The 16,613-nt window shown below is 42.9% G+C and overlaps 1 protein-coding gene across 7 annotated transcripts in view; it reads right to left on the bottom strand.

Moving 5' to 3' along the window:
• CPQ (carboxypeptidase Q) overlaps positions 1-16,613 on the bottom strand; it is a 293,319-nt gene that overhangs the window by 112,594 nt on the left and 164,112 nt on the right. For all 7 annotated transcript variants that reach the window (XR_012666912.1, XM_048841284.2, XM_075125038.1 and 4 more), the window contains one exon: positions 5,428-5,539. Coding sequence is in view for 6 of the 7 variants with exons in the window: in XM_048841284.2 (XP_048697241.1) it covers positions 5,428-5,539 (112 nt within the window). In the remaining variant the exon portion in view is untranslated. The remainder of the gene's footprint in view (positions 1-5,427; positions 5,540-16,613) is intronic.

A 16,613-nucleotide genomic window follows, 5' to 3' on the forward strand; every position in this document is an offset into this window, starting at 1 on the left:
GCTTGGAACTGTACTTGGCCTTTTGTTATGATGGAGGGACTCACCATCAACTAAGTAGCACTCGCTAGGCAAGGGTCATGGGTTTTAAAATTCTGTGAATTGAGAGAGGCTGGGGACAAGTATTAATACTTGGTAGCATGGGCCCCCTTGGTGAGGGCCTTACATGCTAATTGCACTTCCTCCTCTCTCCACTGTGGAATATCAGAGCTAATTTTGATTCCATTAGGAGTCTAGTTACAGGCTGCTGAGCTCACTTTGGGCTAATGGTGCACCAGCACTGAGGCTCCCCTACTACAAGCTGAATTCACCAAAGAGCTGAACTGACTAAGAGCTGAAATCATTGAGCATTGTGTTAAGTAGTGGGGGAGCCTGAAGATATATTGTGGAGCAGTTTGCAGGATGGCTGGAGTGCCTTGTGGACAGGCTGGTGGAGCAGTTTGTAGGACGGCGGGAGCTGCTGGTGGGACGCGGAGCAGTTTGTGGACCGGCTGGTGGAGCAGTTCGTGGGACGGTGGGAGCTGCTTGTGGGCCGTGGAGCGGAGCTGAGCGAAGGAGTTCGTGGGGCAGCTGGCGGAGCGAAGCGAAGGCCTATGGAACTGTGGGGCGGTCAGCTTCAGATCATGTAAGGTGCCTCTTACCCCCCGTTCCATCTCCACCCAGGGTGGGAGGTAAAGTTCTGCAGATAAACTTTCGAACTCTGGGGCTGCCCTGACCAGGGACAGAGACTTTTGGGTCATTGGACTTTTGGGACTTTGGGTGATTTTGGGTTGCTGGACTCAAGAACCAAAGGGAAAGGGGCATGCCCCAATTTGCTTGGGGTGGGTTTTTTTGCTCATGGGTTGTGTTATGAATCCTGTTGGTGGTGTTTCCCCAACATAATGCCACTTTGTTTCTCTCTGTTATTAAAAGGCTTTTTGCTACACTCAGACTATGTGCTTGCGAGAGGGGAAGTATTGCCTCTTGGAGGCGCCCAGCGGGGGTGGTATATATTTGTCCCAGGTCACTGGGTGGGGGCTCGAGCCGGTTTGCATTGTGTTATTGGAATGGATCCCCTAGATATTGAACCCGGCCCTTGTTGCTGCCAACTCTGACGGGCAGAAGGGTTACATACATAAAACTAAACAGCACTTTCTGAATCTGACAACAAACACATTTCCAACAGTTCTGAGGCTGAACCTGATTGAAGTAGTGTAAGGGCATTTCAGCAAAGGGGATTTTGTATTGTTTTATTTTCAAGCATCTTGAATGGTGGAACTACAGACACCATTTTGGAGTCACTTTTTCAGATGAGTACCCATGGGCACGGCTACTTTCATAATTTCCTTTTCTTTGCACTCAGAACTTCTGTTGTAGCGGAATGTCACAGTTTTCAAAGCACAGAAACACCATCTTTTACAAATGACAGCATTATACGGTTACAAGGTGGGCGAGATAATATCTTTTATTGGCCCAATTTCTGCTGCTGATAGAGACAAACTTTCAGGCTACACAGAGCTCTGCCTCAGGTTTGGGAAGAATGCTTAAGAGTCAGGCTATGTCTACATGGCACAGCTTACAGTGGCACAGCTGTGCTGCTAACGCCTTGTCGCTGTGAGATATACAGTGTAGCTGCTCTTTGTTGAGCTCTCTCCTGCTGAAAAAATAAAACCACCTCCAAGAGGACAGCTCTACAGTCCCTGAAATCTAACCACCAGACAGCGATCAAACCAGCAAACAAAGGGGGCACCATTGTAGTCCTCAACCATGATGACTGCGTGAATGCAGCCAACCAATAAGTCTCCCACACCACCTACTATAAAGAACTCAAAGAAGACCCCACACCACAATTTACCAAGGAATTTAAGGCTATCACCAAATCCTTCCCCAAACAATTCCAGGAGAAATTCTACTACCTCATCCCCCACAAGCCCACCCCAGTGACCTTCTACATGCTTCCCAAGATACACAGACAAGGGAACCCAAGCGACCCATTATATTGGGCCACAACACTCTTACTGAAGGAATACTAGGACTCATAGAAACCATTCTGTGATGGGATATACTCCCCACACTAGTCCTGAGAGGGCTAAATTAGGCCAGGTGGGCCCAATCACCCAATTAGGCAGCAAATGAGGAAGACTGAGGCTGAGTAGAGAGCCTTGATTACAAAGAAGCCCACCTGTGAGGGAACAGGTGGGGCTTTGATAAAGTCTGGGAGCTGATAACAGATGGAGGCAGCAGAGAAGTAGGCTCCAGTCACTCCCTGGGGGAAAGGATTGTGTGTTTGGAAACTACAGAGTGTAAGAACCCAGGAACTACAACCCAGATCTGCAGAGCCTGGGATGTCTGATATTCATGCAGTGCCACTGGAAGGCCATGCAGAAGGACAGCCAGGGAGCACTGTGGAAAGTAGGCACTGCAGGAAGTACCACCCACAAGACCCAGAGTGTCAGTACCCTGCGGCCCTCTGACTGGTCAAGTGTCCCTACTTAACCACAGGGGTTACTCCAGGAAGTTGTGTGGGCAGCCATACAGATCTTGGCTTGCTGCAATGCCAGACTTTGCCTGGTCTCCAGTCTCTCCCTTCAGCCTGACTTCAATCCAGACTCCTGCCTCCAATTCTAGCCCCGTACTGTCTCTGATATCCACTCTCCGACTTCAGCCTGACTCTGACCTTGATTCCTCCCTATCGATTCTAAGATGGTACTGCCTCTGATCTCCGACCCCATCCTGACTCTGACCCTGACTCTTGTTTATGGGACCTGGCCTTGCAATTCCTCCAACTCCTGCCCCAAAACTCCCATCCCTGGGGGGCAGACCTCCGCCCAGCTGTTACTGCTAGGCCTGACCACCTACACCCCGGTCCCTTACACAGAAGCAGGTAGTCTACAGTTACTCCCTGGAAGGAAGGACTTGGAAGGCTGGTAAACCCAGAGTGGGGAGGAAGCCAGACATGTAGGCAAGGCTCAGGGAAAGTGGCAGCAAGGTCCAGGAGAGAATAGACCTTGGCTGCTGATTAGAGGGACTCTGAGCTGGAACTCAGAGTAGAGGATGGGTCTGAGTTCCCGCACCAGAGGAAAACTGCCTGAATCTGTTCTTAAGAGACTGTTATACCCCAGAAGGGGAAACCTCTGAGTGACCTGGCCAGAGGGCCAAGTCACGAAGAGGCAGCAGCAGCTCCTGGAGCGAAAGAGGGGCTGCAGACAGAGAGAGAGGCAGAGAGATGGGGTGCAACCGCAGGAAGGGGCGTCGCTAATCCCCAGGACAGCTAAGAGGAGGCTCCATCCTAGCAGTGAGTAAAGCACCCCCACCACACACCCTCAAACCAGTCATCACACAAAGGGCTAGCTTCTTCCAGGACACAACCGACTTCCTCCACAAATTCTGCAACATAAACAACCTCCCTCAGAACACCATCCTATCCTTGCCACCATGGATGTCACTTCTCTTTGCACCAACATTCCTCACAATTACAGCATCGCTGCCTGCCCCAAATATTTAAAAGACAATGGACAAGCCTCAGAAATCCACCCCAAACACATCACCAAACTCATCCATTTTATCCTCACTCTCAACAATTTTACATTCAACAACAAACACTTTTGTACTAGGATGGCTCCCCAATATGCCAGGCGCTTCGTGGGCCACCTTGTAGAAGGATTTCTGGAAAAATGCACCACAAAACTAACGATATACCTGAGATATGTCGATGATATTTTCATCCTCTGGACAGATGACAAACTCCCTCAGATTTCCACCAAAATTTTAACCACCACCACCTGTCCATTAAACTCTCTCTGGAACATACCCATGCCAGCATCAAATCATGGTCTTAACAAAGAGACTGCATTTATGGCTTATTACAACGATCTGTAACCACTCACTCCCCTCTTTGTCCTATGACTACAGAGGTGTTAACACTTCACCCTGAATGGTCCCTTAGAATATGTTCAAACTACTTATGTTAAACTATCTGTTTGATAGTGCATTTAGCTGATACTAAGGCTTTGCCTACACTACAGAGTTTTGTCAAGGCAAGTTAAGCAGACAATCAAAAACTGGTATAATTACAACACCTGTGCATGTTCACACAATGCTCCTTTTGTTGGTGGAGCATGTCCACAGTTGGTACTCTAGCACTGACAGAGAGCAGTGCACTGTGGGTAGCTCCAATATGTTTGCATGGCACTGATGCGTGTCCCGTTCCTAGCCCGTATCCAACAAGCAAGAGAAAGCTGACTGTAGGTATTGAAGTTCCTACGGCTGGAGAAGAACTGGGATTGCACAGCCTCCTCTCTCCACAGTGCCAGCAGATCCAACAACTCAGGTGTGCTCCAAGTGGGAGAGCACTTGCTGTGTGGAGCCACCATGGTTAGCAGGGAAGATGCAATGTGAGCTGTCCACACTGAGCAAACAGGAAGTGGAATTTCAAAAATTCCTGGGCCTTTAAGTGGGGTACGGGAGCAGGGGCGCTGATGCCTGCATACCTGACTGTGGGGCAGCCAAGTTCAAACTGTTGACCAGAGTGGTCAGGATGGGCATTGTGGGACCACCTCCTGGAGGCCAATTATAGCGACATCCCCAAGCAGAGTGTCTACAGAGACACTTTGTTGATACAACTTTGCCGCAAAAAGCTCTATGCCTATCATTTTATTTTGTCGGCAAAGCAGGAGAATTTTGTTGGCAGAAGGAACATTGCAGTGTGTACAACTCCACTGTTTTGTCGATGAAAGCTGACTTTTTTGTCAACAAAACTTTGTAGTGCCTAAGTATCTTTCCCAGACCTGAGGAAGAGCTCCATGTAGCTCAAAAGCTTGTCTTTCTGACCATCAGAAGTTGGTCCCATAAAAGGTATTACCTCACTCACCTTGTCTCTCTAATATCCCGGGACTGACACAGCTACAACAACACTGTAAAGCACTATAGAGTTTCTCTCTGTCAATAGTTCATTCACTTTTTTACTATCTTTCCCAAAGCTTAGTGTCCAGGACAATCACAGCCAGACCCCATGAATGTTGTTCCTTCACTTTACCAGCAGTGGGACTGTAGGTTTTACTGTTCAGAATGGATCTGTCCCCCCACTTAAATGGTGCATACACAGTTAGAAAATTGTATTCTAATTATTTGAGCTGTCAAGCCAACAATATACATATCACAGAGTGTCCTTATTCTAACATACATTTATTTACAAACTTTCATTATATTTTGGTGATGGCTATGAATATTCAAAGCACTCTTTATGCACTCTTTTTTATTTTGGGAAGGTGACTAATTTGTTCAGTCTTCTGAAGAAGGTGGCATAAGAGGGAAATCTTTAGGAATATTTTTCTGGATGGTGACTATTTGTGCTCAGAATGGTAGAGCTGATGACTATCTTCAGTTTAAAAAAATTACACTGAGAGTCTTAGAACCTTACACATTAGAACATTTCTTTAAATAAATATTTACCAAGATCCTTAATAAGAGATAATGCTTCCCATGATATAAATGCTCCACCACCGTCATCCATGGCTCCCTGCCCAACATCCCAGCTGTCCAGATGTCCGCTGACCACTACAACCTAAAAATGCAATCAGAAAAGGACAGTTATATGAAAATATCAAACTAGATAAGTCATACAAGGTGCTTCTACCTATTGTGGTACAAGCATTCATGGGGTAGATATGCCCCATGTTGTCTAAAGATTTTCAGAGTTCTGCTTTTTAGTTTAAGACAAGCATAAATCGAGGACCCCAGTACTTGCCATACTGGCTCAGACCATTGGTTTAATCAAGTCTGGTGTCCTATATCTGCTAGTGACTAATAACTAATGCTAAGTGAAAGGTTTAGCCCCTCACTGCATGCCTAGTAATCTTTAGTGATCAATTTAAACTCTTAAGCATGAAAACCATGATTAACCTTATTTTAGGATGTGTAACTAGTAAATATGTACTTAGATTGTAGGGTCCCCCAGGCAGACACAGTGATTTTATAACACTTTTGTGCAATGCCAAGCACAGTGAGGCCATGGTCTATGATTGGAGCCCCTCCCTGCATGCTACCACAATATAAAACACCACCACCCATCTACCCCCATCACTGTGCCAACCTCCAGCACCATGTAGTTTCATAATTACACTAGTCAAATGGAAATTTTAAAATAAATAACATATGAGTTTAGAGTTTTAGGAAGACCCTTAAATTATTATAAGTAAATATTTGTCAATATTATCCAGTTCTTTCTGATCCTTATAACTAAAGTATTTAATTCTAATATACTATAGCTGTGAATATCTTAGGTTGGCTACACACTGCAGATGAAATCTACCCTACACAAAGCCTGAGTAACAGCTTTGAGCAGGAGACAATTGCTTTCAAACATTTCAACTGAAAAAGGTATCCACCAACATATTTAGAGATAGGGTATGCAGTACATGTGGTGACAATGACCATCAAAAAAAGTGTCGAGGGTCTCTGGTATGCAGACTTCATGAAGTAATACTGCAGCTAGATTGGCATAGGTTCATTACTGTCCACTGGATCAGTGATCTGCAAACTAAGAGGATTTTAGAGAAGAGATGTAAGAGCTCTGAAGGAGATGTTAACTGTCTAGAATGTCAAAAATTGTCTGTGCCACAACTTTAACATGGCCATAGCATTTTAACCAACAATTGGTTTTGGAAAGATAAATATTCACTCCTGGGAAATATAACTTCTGGCTGAAGTGAATTGAGTTTAAAGTTTAAAAACATATTGAAAACTGACTTAATAGATGTAATGCCTTAACTTCAGCAGTGAAAGAATGCCTCACTAACACAGGATGATGTTCCCTGGCAACAATCTCTACACAAGAGTCTGATAGGGAATTACTTCTCATTCCTCTGAAATAACATATATTGCAACAGCAGGAAACTTTGAATGAGACAATGGTATAATCCCTTTTGGATTACAGAATCTAATCACAAAGCATCTCTCCCAGCTTCAGAACATTACGCCAAAACAGGCTAAGGTTCAAGTGGATTGAGAAAGTCAGAGTGTTTTATGGATGAACTTTTACTTATACTAATGCCAAGAATAATTAAGTAAATGCAATCAGTGTACTTCTAAGAAATTTTACAGTATACAACTGACTTTTAACCAACTACTTCTACAGTAACCACTGTTATGGAGAGTCCCTCTAGGAATTCTCTCTGCACTGTTCAATGGTTATACACATGAACACACATTTATTTTGATTCGTAAAATATATTGTAAAAGGTGACCAAAGCTCTAGGCACTTTTGACATAAGTTACAAAAAATGTATAGCAACTCAAGCTATCAGCCAACCTCCACTGAGAGCTTCTCCAACCAAACAATCCCCAGGACTCTCACAAAAACACTATGCCCGGCCATCCTGATATATGCCCATCCAGACATATGGGTAAGGGTTACAGATGGAAACATTGCTGCAGGGAGTTCCCTTTTAAAATAATATGGCAGTCATTTGAAGTGGCTTAGGGGTCTGTGGATGCATTTGTGGACTAAGGTAGTTCAGGCTATCAAGAATGTATGATAAATGAATTTGTCACATACCTTTCCAATTTGTCACATAGCTGTCACCTCCACAGATGTGCTACATACTTTGTATATGTACATACATATAAAGATTTTTAAATTTGCACCAAATTTCCATATATAACTGTCTGCTGGTGCAGATAGAACGTAAGCATGATACAATGATATAAGTAATCTATTCAGTTTCACTAATAGAGAAACCACAAACATCTGTGTAAAATAGCACTGGACTACATGCGCCAATTCTATAAAGATATTTTTAGGATTAGATAGGTTTCCATGCAACATGACAGTCTGAGCTTTGGCTTTTCTGCAGTTTCACCATGAAGGAACTTTCTTTCTACCACAGAATCCTTATAAAGGGCAGTAGGGAAAGAGAAATGAAACACAGGAAATGTTATTCTATTTTCTTGCAGGCCAGCATTGTTGACTGATACCAGATGCCTATCAGTCATATACGGAATTCCTATAAATCAGGCTGCACTTAATATGAAAGCTAGGCAGAATCGCTATCTAGCCATACATCCATCAGAGCACTCTCCTTTTCCACGTCTGAGTGTCTTATGACACTACAAAACAATTCTCCATGCCATATTTGCTCAGACCTACTCCAGTCATTATGCAAAAATTGTTTGTAAGCAAAATGTCAACATCTCCAGTAGGAAGATAAGGTAAAAGCTTCCATTATGTGTGCCACTTTCAGACTCCTCTCAAGAAACCCTCTCTTGACACTGATACTCTTCCCAATTACCATCTTGTCTCAAATCTTTCCTTTTTGAGCAAGGTGTCTCTAATAGTTGTGGTAGAAGGGACTCTGCTGTTACCTGGAGTCATTAGTTTAGGCAATGTGGGTAACTATGCCTAAAGTTACGGTTGCTCAATCACTTGGCGTGAAGTTTTTCCATGCCTTGTGTCTGTTTCAGGCTGCCTTTTTTTTTTTTTTTTTTAAATTTCAGCTAAAAGTGCTCAGCGGTTTCTGAGAATGAGTCGAGGGGGAAATGTATTGTTTTGCCCATATTGAAATATTCTTACAGTTTCATTAAAATGCTCTAGAGCCTCCGTGATTTGGAACAGAGGCTTGAAATTAGGCAGGGGAGGGAGAGTGGCCTGATATCAGGGATGTGCCTTTTGCTGCCCCCATGAAAACTTCAGTTGACACATGTTCAGTAGAGACTTGTTAGAGTTGGAAAGCTAAATTCTCCAAACATTCTGTCTGCACTGAGCATGCTCCAGTATGGGGCTGCAGGACTTTCCTTGCGATGGCTGGCATGGCACCCTGACTGAAATGCAGCGGGTTGACTAGATGAGGAGAGAGCATGTATGGGTGGCTGGGATGAGGAGCCAAAGGTGGAAGTGGGGCAGGAAGGCCATAGGCAGACAGGTCGGTAACTGAGCCCTGGTCTACACTGGGGGGAGGGAAATCGATCTAAGTTACACAACATCAGCTACATAAATAACGTAGCTGAAGTAGAAGCTCTTAGATCGATTTACTGTGGTGTCTTCACTGCAGTGAATCAACGGCTGCCGCTCCCCCGTCAACTCCGCCTGTGTCTCTCACGGCGGTGGAGTAAAGGAGTCGATGGGAGAGTACTCGGAGGTCGATTTATCGTGTCTAGACTAGACGCGATAAATCGACCCCTGCTGGATTGATCGCTGCCTGCCGATCCTGGAGATCCTGGCCAGCTGCTCCCGGGAGCCTCCTGCTTGCTGTGCAGAGCAGAGTGGGAGGGGAATGCTGACGTCAGGGTACCCTCCTCCCCCCTCCTTTGCCCTTTTACCCTATCTCTGCACAGCAGGGGAGGGGGACATGACAGGGCTCAGGAGTGGGATGGAGGAAGCTTGCTGGCGGTTGCTGCTTGGCTGAACAAGCAGGCTTCAAACTGGTGAGTTCCAAACTACTTAAAAGGGCAGCATACTTAAAGGGACAACACATCTCTCTCTCTCACACACCACATTGTCTCTCTCCCTCTCACACACAACACACTGTCTCTCTCTCACACTTGCATGTTGTTGTTGTTGTTACTTCTTGATACTTCCTGCAATGCACATATATTCTCTGTAATTTTATTCTTTCAAAGTGTGTTATTTTAGTTTTTTGACTGGTCTATGCATTTCATAATTTTTATTTCTCTCTTATGCTTAAATTTAATTCTTTGAGTTTTAAGTTCTAAAATGCCTAACTTGTCCTGGCTGGAGTAATTATCCCTATGACAAATTTTTAAAAATAAATATTTCTATTATATCTAGGTTTTTTGTTTCTACTGGTGGCACACATCCATACATTACCTTGATATTGGTGCACATAATAAAATTCATTCTGCACATGGATGGAAAAAATTAGAGGGAACATTGGTCTGTAACCATTAGAGGTTACTCCTCTCAGAACCTGGAATAGAACTCAGGAGTCCCAAGTCTCTGCATGCCTCTGCTGTCAGCAAATAGACTGTGCCAGCAGGTTTCATAACTATATCTCATCCCCCTTTAGTGGCTGATCAATATACTCACTCAACTACTGCTGTCAGTGACTCTCATATCTTAAGAGGCAGAGGTCTGTGCTGTGAATCTAAAAGGTTCTAATCATGCTGATGTATCATCTTGGAGTCAATGGATGAAATCTGTAGTTTTTTCAGTTTGATTTTTAAAAAAAACCTAAGAAATTAGATACCAAAAGCTACAATAGAAGAATGTGATAGTTGCAAATTCAATCACTCATAACTTAGGAAGTACCAGAATTAAGGTTGCTTGTGCAACCTTAATTGTTGGTCCCCTTGTCGTATACACATTAAAATAAGGTCTTTAATTATATTACCATATTTTTCCCCACAGGAATCTTCCACAAGAAATCAGAAAATTTGCGAAGTAACTTCCATATTGGCACACCAAATGCAGTTTTTTTGTATGCAAAATATGCAGGTTCAATTTTTGAAGGCAGCTTGAGGCCATCTGAAAATTCAGATCACTAGATTCAATTCAAAAAAGTACTTAAAAATTTCTTTACCCCCATTTCAGAAGTCCTTCCCCCTTCCACAAATCAAACCAAACATGATACTACTGTATTTCATAGCTAGGACTTAAATATTGTTAAAACAACTCCTCAGATGGACTCTTTGCTACTTCCTCAGATGGAGGAACCCACTTACAAATTGTGTCTGTGTGTTTAAGAACATACATGCATAAAGTGTGTGTGTCATTATTTATTTGTGCCGTAGTGCCTAGGAGTCCTATTAATGGACCAGGATCCTATTTTGCTAGGTGTTGTACAAACAGAGAAGAAAAAGAGTGTCTTGTGTCCTGGGTAATTTGTCCACTCTGCCAGCATGGCCACCGTGAGCAGGCACGTTTCTGCAATTTATAAAACTCCAAGGATTCTCTTTGTTTTAGTAATCTACAAGTTTATGAGAAATACCAAAAGAGCAGGGACAGAACGTTATATGCATTACCAACAAAAAACTGATACATTTAGGCCCACCAGAGTCAACAAAGTCCTCTAATTAGTACAACATCTTCATATACATGGAGTACAAATGTGACACTGCTCTCAGACACTCTTTAGAATATATCATTTATAATATTAGTAGCTTTAAATATGGGAAACGCTGGAGTACTGTATTGAAATATAGTATATAGACAGTAGTATCCATGATCATCTCTCTCTCAAATTATTTCCTAATCTATTGGCTGTAATATAAAATATGGCCTCTGCTTATTTTGGGTTAGTTTACACTGTTGTCTTTTTATGCTTTTTTGTGCATAGACTTTTACCCTGCCCAAAAAAACAAAACTAAAGGTGGTCTACCCCATTGCGGCAACCCTCCTCAATCCATACAAAACAACTTCCTGTCACAATACCCTACATTCCTCATCTCCAGACCAGTTTTTAACTCTATTACAATAGTTCCTTATGTGTATAACGCAATGACATTTTGTAAATCAGTCAGCTGTCTATTCCATCAAAGGCCTTCCTGAAATCCAGATAAATTAGGTCTTTTCTTTCATCCTTCTCCAGCCTGATAATGTGCTTGAAAGACTTGAAGTGAATTTGTCAGGCATGTTCTTCCTTTCATGAAACCAATCTAACTGTTCCAAGAACAGAAGAGACATTGGTGGATGAAAGAAAAAACATCCGCTATTAGCAGACTGTTTCAGGAAATGCTGCATAATGATTGTGACCATTCAAACAGACAGCATATTTGCTTTTGAAAGCATGCAGCATTCTACACCATTACTATCAGTAGTTCTTAGCAAAGTTTGGAGAAGATTAATTTAATTTTAAACATCTTAAGGTGTAAGAGGAATTTTATGACTAGTATTGTTGTCCCTTTTTGACCCAAGTGGCTGGTCACATTTCGGGGCCTTGGGGATATTCCAGTTGAGAATAGAAATTTGTGGTAGTCAGGTATTTCTTTGATGCAGTTTTATTTACAAAGAATGTACAGAGTCCAGTGTCCCTGAACACAGAGGGAATCAAGAACTTAAGAGGAGTAGTTTCTTAGCTTATAGTCCCCAAGCCTCTTTTGCCAACAGAAAGCCCAAAACCTCATTCTCATTTTCTAGCTTTTTCCAGGGTCACACTGTGTTTGCTGCTGCTTGGCTTTCATAAAATCATAGAAGATTAGGATTGGAAGATACCTCAGGATGTCATCTAGTCCAACCCCCTGCTCAAAGCGGAACCAGCCCCAACTAAATCATCTCAGCCAGGGCTTTGTCTAACCCTTTCTTGCCTCCCCTTCTCTCTCTGTTCTTTTCTGAGCTTTTTATGTGTTTTTCCAATCCCCCATCCCCATCCTTCCACACACACACCTAATAACAATACCCAGTCGAACCCTTCCCTCTCCCAGCATGGTGCTAGTTTCTGGGCAGACTCAATTAGCATTTGTTTAGGTGTGCCCCTTTAATGGTCTCTTACAACTATCTTAAATGGAGGACTCGTTCACACATCAGTTTGAACAAGTTTTTAATTCAACCCATAGCAAGGTTTCATGCAGCTAACAACAATATGTTGCTAGTGGACAGCATTACATATATCACTAGATCATCATAACACAACATACTTGTCAAAACATACATGAGCTCATTTCTCCATTGCCTTACCTTGTGCAGAGTAATGTAATAAGCTACTACTAGAGAAAGACCTTGTCTAGACATATTTAAAACCTGGTTTATTCATCCACAATGTAATTCCATTGACTTCAGTGGATAAATTCAGCCCATAAAGGGTGGGTGTTTAGTTTTTAGTTTTGTTTTTTAACCTTGAGTTAATCAATTGCCAATTAACTCAAGGTAAATAACTCTTTTATAAAGGCCACCCTGGATATTCTTCACTTGTTTGTTACAGGCTTCAAACATTTGTGATTTACCCTGGGGGTCAGCCTAGGGTAAATCACAAATGTTTGTCGCCTGGAACAAATGTTTGGTGAGTGTCCACACTATGATTTACAAGGTGTTAACTAGCTTGAATTAATTAGCAGTTTACTCAAGTAAAAAAGTCTAATGAAGACATGCCCTAACTGTAAATCGAGAACATTAAAATTTTTAATTGATTTTATTTGTATCTAAAACAAATTTTCCTTCAAATTCAGTTTTCTGCTTTGGTCTCCAAATAATATGACTTCACCCTATAGCCCCTTTTATTAAATTTCACAAGCATTCAGAATGGCTTTCAAACAATCAGCCTAGCTGTCTTAACCAATTTGCAGTCCTACAGATACGGTGATGTTCAGAAAGAAAAAAATGCTTAAAATAAAAAAAACCCTGTCTATTCTATTTAATATCCAGTGTAATAAATCTCAGCTTCCAGGCTCCTGATTAAATGACATTTCTGTTCGTGAAACAGAAATGACACACTCGGTTGCACAAGAATCAAAAACCATTACTGCTAAGAAGCTGACTAACCTTCAAAGCATCTCTGTATCACAACATACATAAAACATTTTGTATGTTGAAGTTTAGAAAACATGAAGTGATTTGAAGTCTGGTGCTACCTGAAAGTATACTTTTCCCATAAAATATTGTAACTAAACCTCTTCTTAACCCTATTAAAAGAGAATCTCAAAAACACTGAGCTGATACCATTTGTGACAAATGGGAAGGTCTGGGAGAAAATTAATCTAAATTTGTCTAATTAGAAGCTGTTAGCCGATAAGGGACATGCAGTAAAGATAGGGTTGGCAGAATTTGATTTTTTAAAATATAATATTGACAGATATTTTGTTTAAGCATTTTAAATTTTTAAATCAATTTAAATTTTCATTGCTGTGGGAAATTATGGAGGGGGTCAGAAAATAATTATTTAGTGACACTAGGTGTTGAGCTTTCACCATCAAAACACAAATGGTCAACATCATGTATTACAATATACAAAGTAAGTATCCTTAGATCAAACTCTAAGTTCTGAAGCAGATTTTTCTTACTTTGCCTAATTGTAAATTTTGATTATCATCGACAGAAATATATTTTTTCTGTTGGTATATGGTGAAATTGATTTTTAATGACACTTACTGACAAAAATCTAATCCTTTCAAGCTTAAGTAAAGATAACAAGACAGAGACTAGATGGAATTTCTACTTAAAATTATTACCATTTTCCCATTAAATGATGGATTTTAAACCTCACCATTTCCATATGCTTAACATAGTTTAAAGTTTATAGTTGCCTAACTCAATATTTCCTAGAGCTCTCATGTTTCAGAAAGATTGGGTGGTGTGGGTGGCCTGTGATATACAGGAGGTCAGACTAGATGGTCTGGTGGTCCCCACTGGGCTTAAACTCTATGACATCAACACTGTTTTAAAGGTAATTTTTCCAAAAGGCATGACGTTTACACAGTTAACTCCATTTTAAATACCGCCTTGTCTGGGAATAGTATGAAGAATAACATCTTAGTAATAAACAACTAATCATAAAGGAAATATCACAGAAGTGAGACACTTTCTCTCATTCAGAAATGCCAGTAGCCACATATTACTCATGCTCCCAATTTAAGGATTAGCACAAGCAGAGTGTGATGAGTGTTCTGAGCTGGAGTGTTCTGATGAGTCATTTAAGGCAGTTACCCATGAGTCCCAAAGGTTCAGCCAATCCACAAACAATGGTGTAACTATGTGACACTCCCCCCCCCAAGGTACATATACAGGCTCCAAAAAAAAGCATCCTCAATCCAGTCTGCTCAATGTTGCTACCTTGTTGGGGATACGCCCAGCTGCCTGGTAGTTGTGATAGACTACTTCCGCTCCAGCCAGAGCCTGTTCCCTGCCCCTGATCCAGAGATGGACAGTTGTCCAGCCTGTCTTGACACAGAGACTCTGCAAATGCCCCCATGTAGAGGCAACAGTTATCCCTGAACTAATTTGCAAAAAGGCGCAACTACCACTTCGGTTTTAACTAAAGGTGACCAGGATTCCTGTTTTGATCAGCTCTAGTTAAGGGTAACCCGAGTGTCTGGGTCAATAATTTCTCTGTTAATCCCCAAAATTCTAAAAAAAAATTTCCTCTAGGGATATATATGATACCTTTCTCTCCTCCAGTCACACAAGTCACTGATGTGAATTTGCTCCAGGTTTGTGGTGACTACTAGCTGATTATGGATGCTTGGCTACTGTGTGTGGTCGCAAGTCTAATTCCTAGTGGACAGATGTTTATATCACACTCGTCACCCACATAGGCAGTCTAAGAAGAGAGGCAATAGACTTAATGGCCGTGGAGAATAAGCTAATCTTACATTCACAGACATGGTCCCTCCAAACCAGGGAGAAGGCACCGTGACAAGGTAGCATCCCTTGCAATGCCTCTGACCATACTGTTTATGCTTTGTGGATAGCAAGGGGCAAGGGTCAGCAGGGCTCTGGCCAGCTCTGCAAAGTGGGGTCCATGGAGGGAGCGCCACCTCCATCCCCGACTCACCTCAGCAGGCCACCACCTGTCTGGGGCTGTGTGCCGGTGGCTACTCCCCGAGGGCTCTGCTGGGCTCAGAGCTGCCCGGGCAGCTCTGACTGGCTGCGTGAACACTCAAAGTGGGGGCTGGGAGCTGAGGAGCAGCTGCAACCCTTGGCACCAACAGCAGATGGGGGAATGCCACGGCTTCCCATTCCATGGCACCACTAGCTAGAAGAGCAGCAGCCTCACACTGCCTGGCTCTGGCTTTCTGCCAAGGACCTGGCCAGAGGGCGGGGCCTGAGGGGCGCGGGGAGAGGAGGAGGTGGGGGTGGAGCTGCCCCCAGGACTACCCCACTTGGTAAGGCACTGCAGTTTGGGGGGGCACCTCCCCTTCCAACGCTCAAAGTTTCAGTCCCACATCGCTCCTGGCTGCAGCTGGGGGGGTTGCGGGGAGAGGGGAGCTTGGCAGGCTCCCCCCCTTCAGCCCCGCTTCTGGACTGGGTTTCAGCTGCGGGGCTCTGCAGACCCCGCGAAAGGGCTTGTGGATCCCCGATTGAGAACTGCTGTTCTAATCTACATGAAAGACCAAACTAATGGATCGGGGAGCATGAGCTGGTGGTGGCAATTCCCCAGGTGCAGCTTAGCTGGACCCAGGTATCAGTGACCTGGAGCATTATGAGATACAGTATCTCATTAAACTCTGTTAAATAGTTCTGAGAAACTGAACCAACAGCTTTGTGCTGGCAACTCACTAGTCTAACTCATCATTTTTGAGCTCCCTCCCTAACAACCCTGCATCTATAAAGCTCTTAAATATCTCAGTCAACTTAAACTTAACATTTGACAGATAGAAAAGCAGTACTTGTGGCACCTTAGAGACTAACCAATTTATTTGAGCATAAGCTTTCGTGAGCTACAGCTCACTTCATCAAATGCATTCAGTGGAAAATACAGAAGATGTTTGTTTTTATACAGACAAATCATGAAAAAAAGGGTGTTTATCACTACAAAAGGTTTTCTCTCCCCCCACCCCACTCTCCTGCTGGTAATAGCTTATGTGAAGTGATCACTCTCCTTACAATGTGTATGATAATCAAGGTGGGCCATTTCCAGCACAAATCCAGGGTTTAACAAGAACGTGGGGGGGGGGGGGTTTAGAAAAAAACAAGGGAAATAGGTTACCTTGCATAATGACTTAGCCACTCCCAGTCTCTATTCAAGCCTAAG

Source organism: Caretta caretta, chromosome 2, assembly GCF_965140235.1.
Source record: "Caretta caretta isolate rCarCar2 chromosome 2, rCarCar1.hap1, whole genome shotgun sequence".
In the NCBI taxonomy this organism is placed as follows: domain Eukaryota; kingdom Metazoa; phylum Chordata; order Testudines; family Cheloniidae; genus Caretta; species Caretta caretta.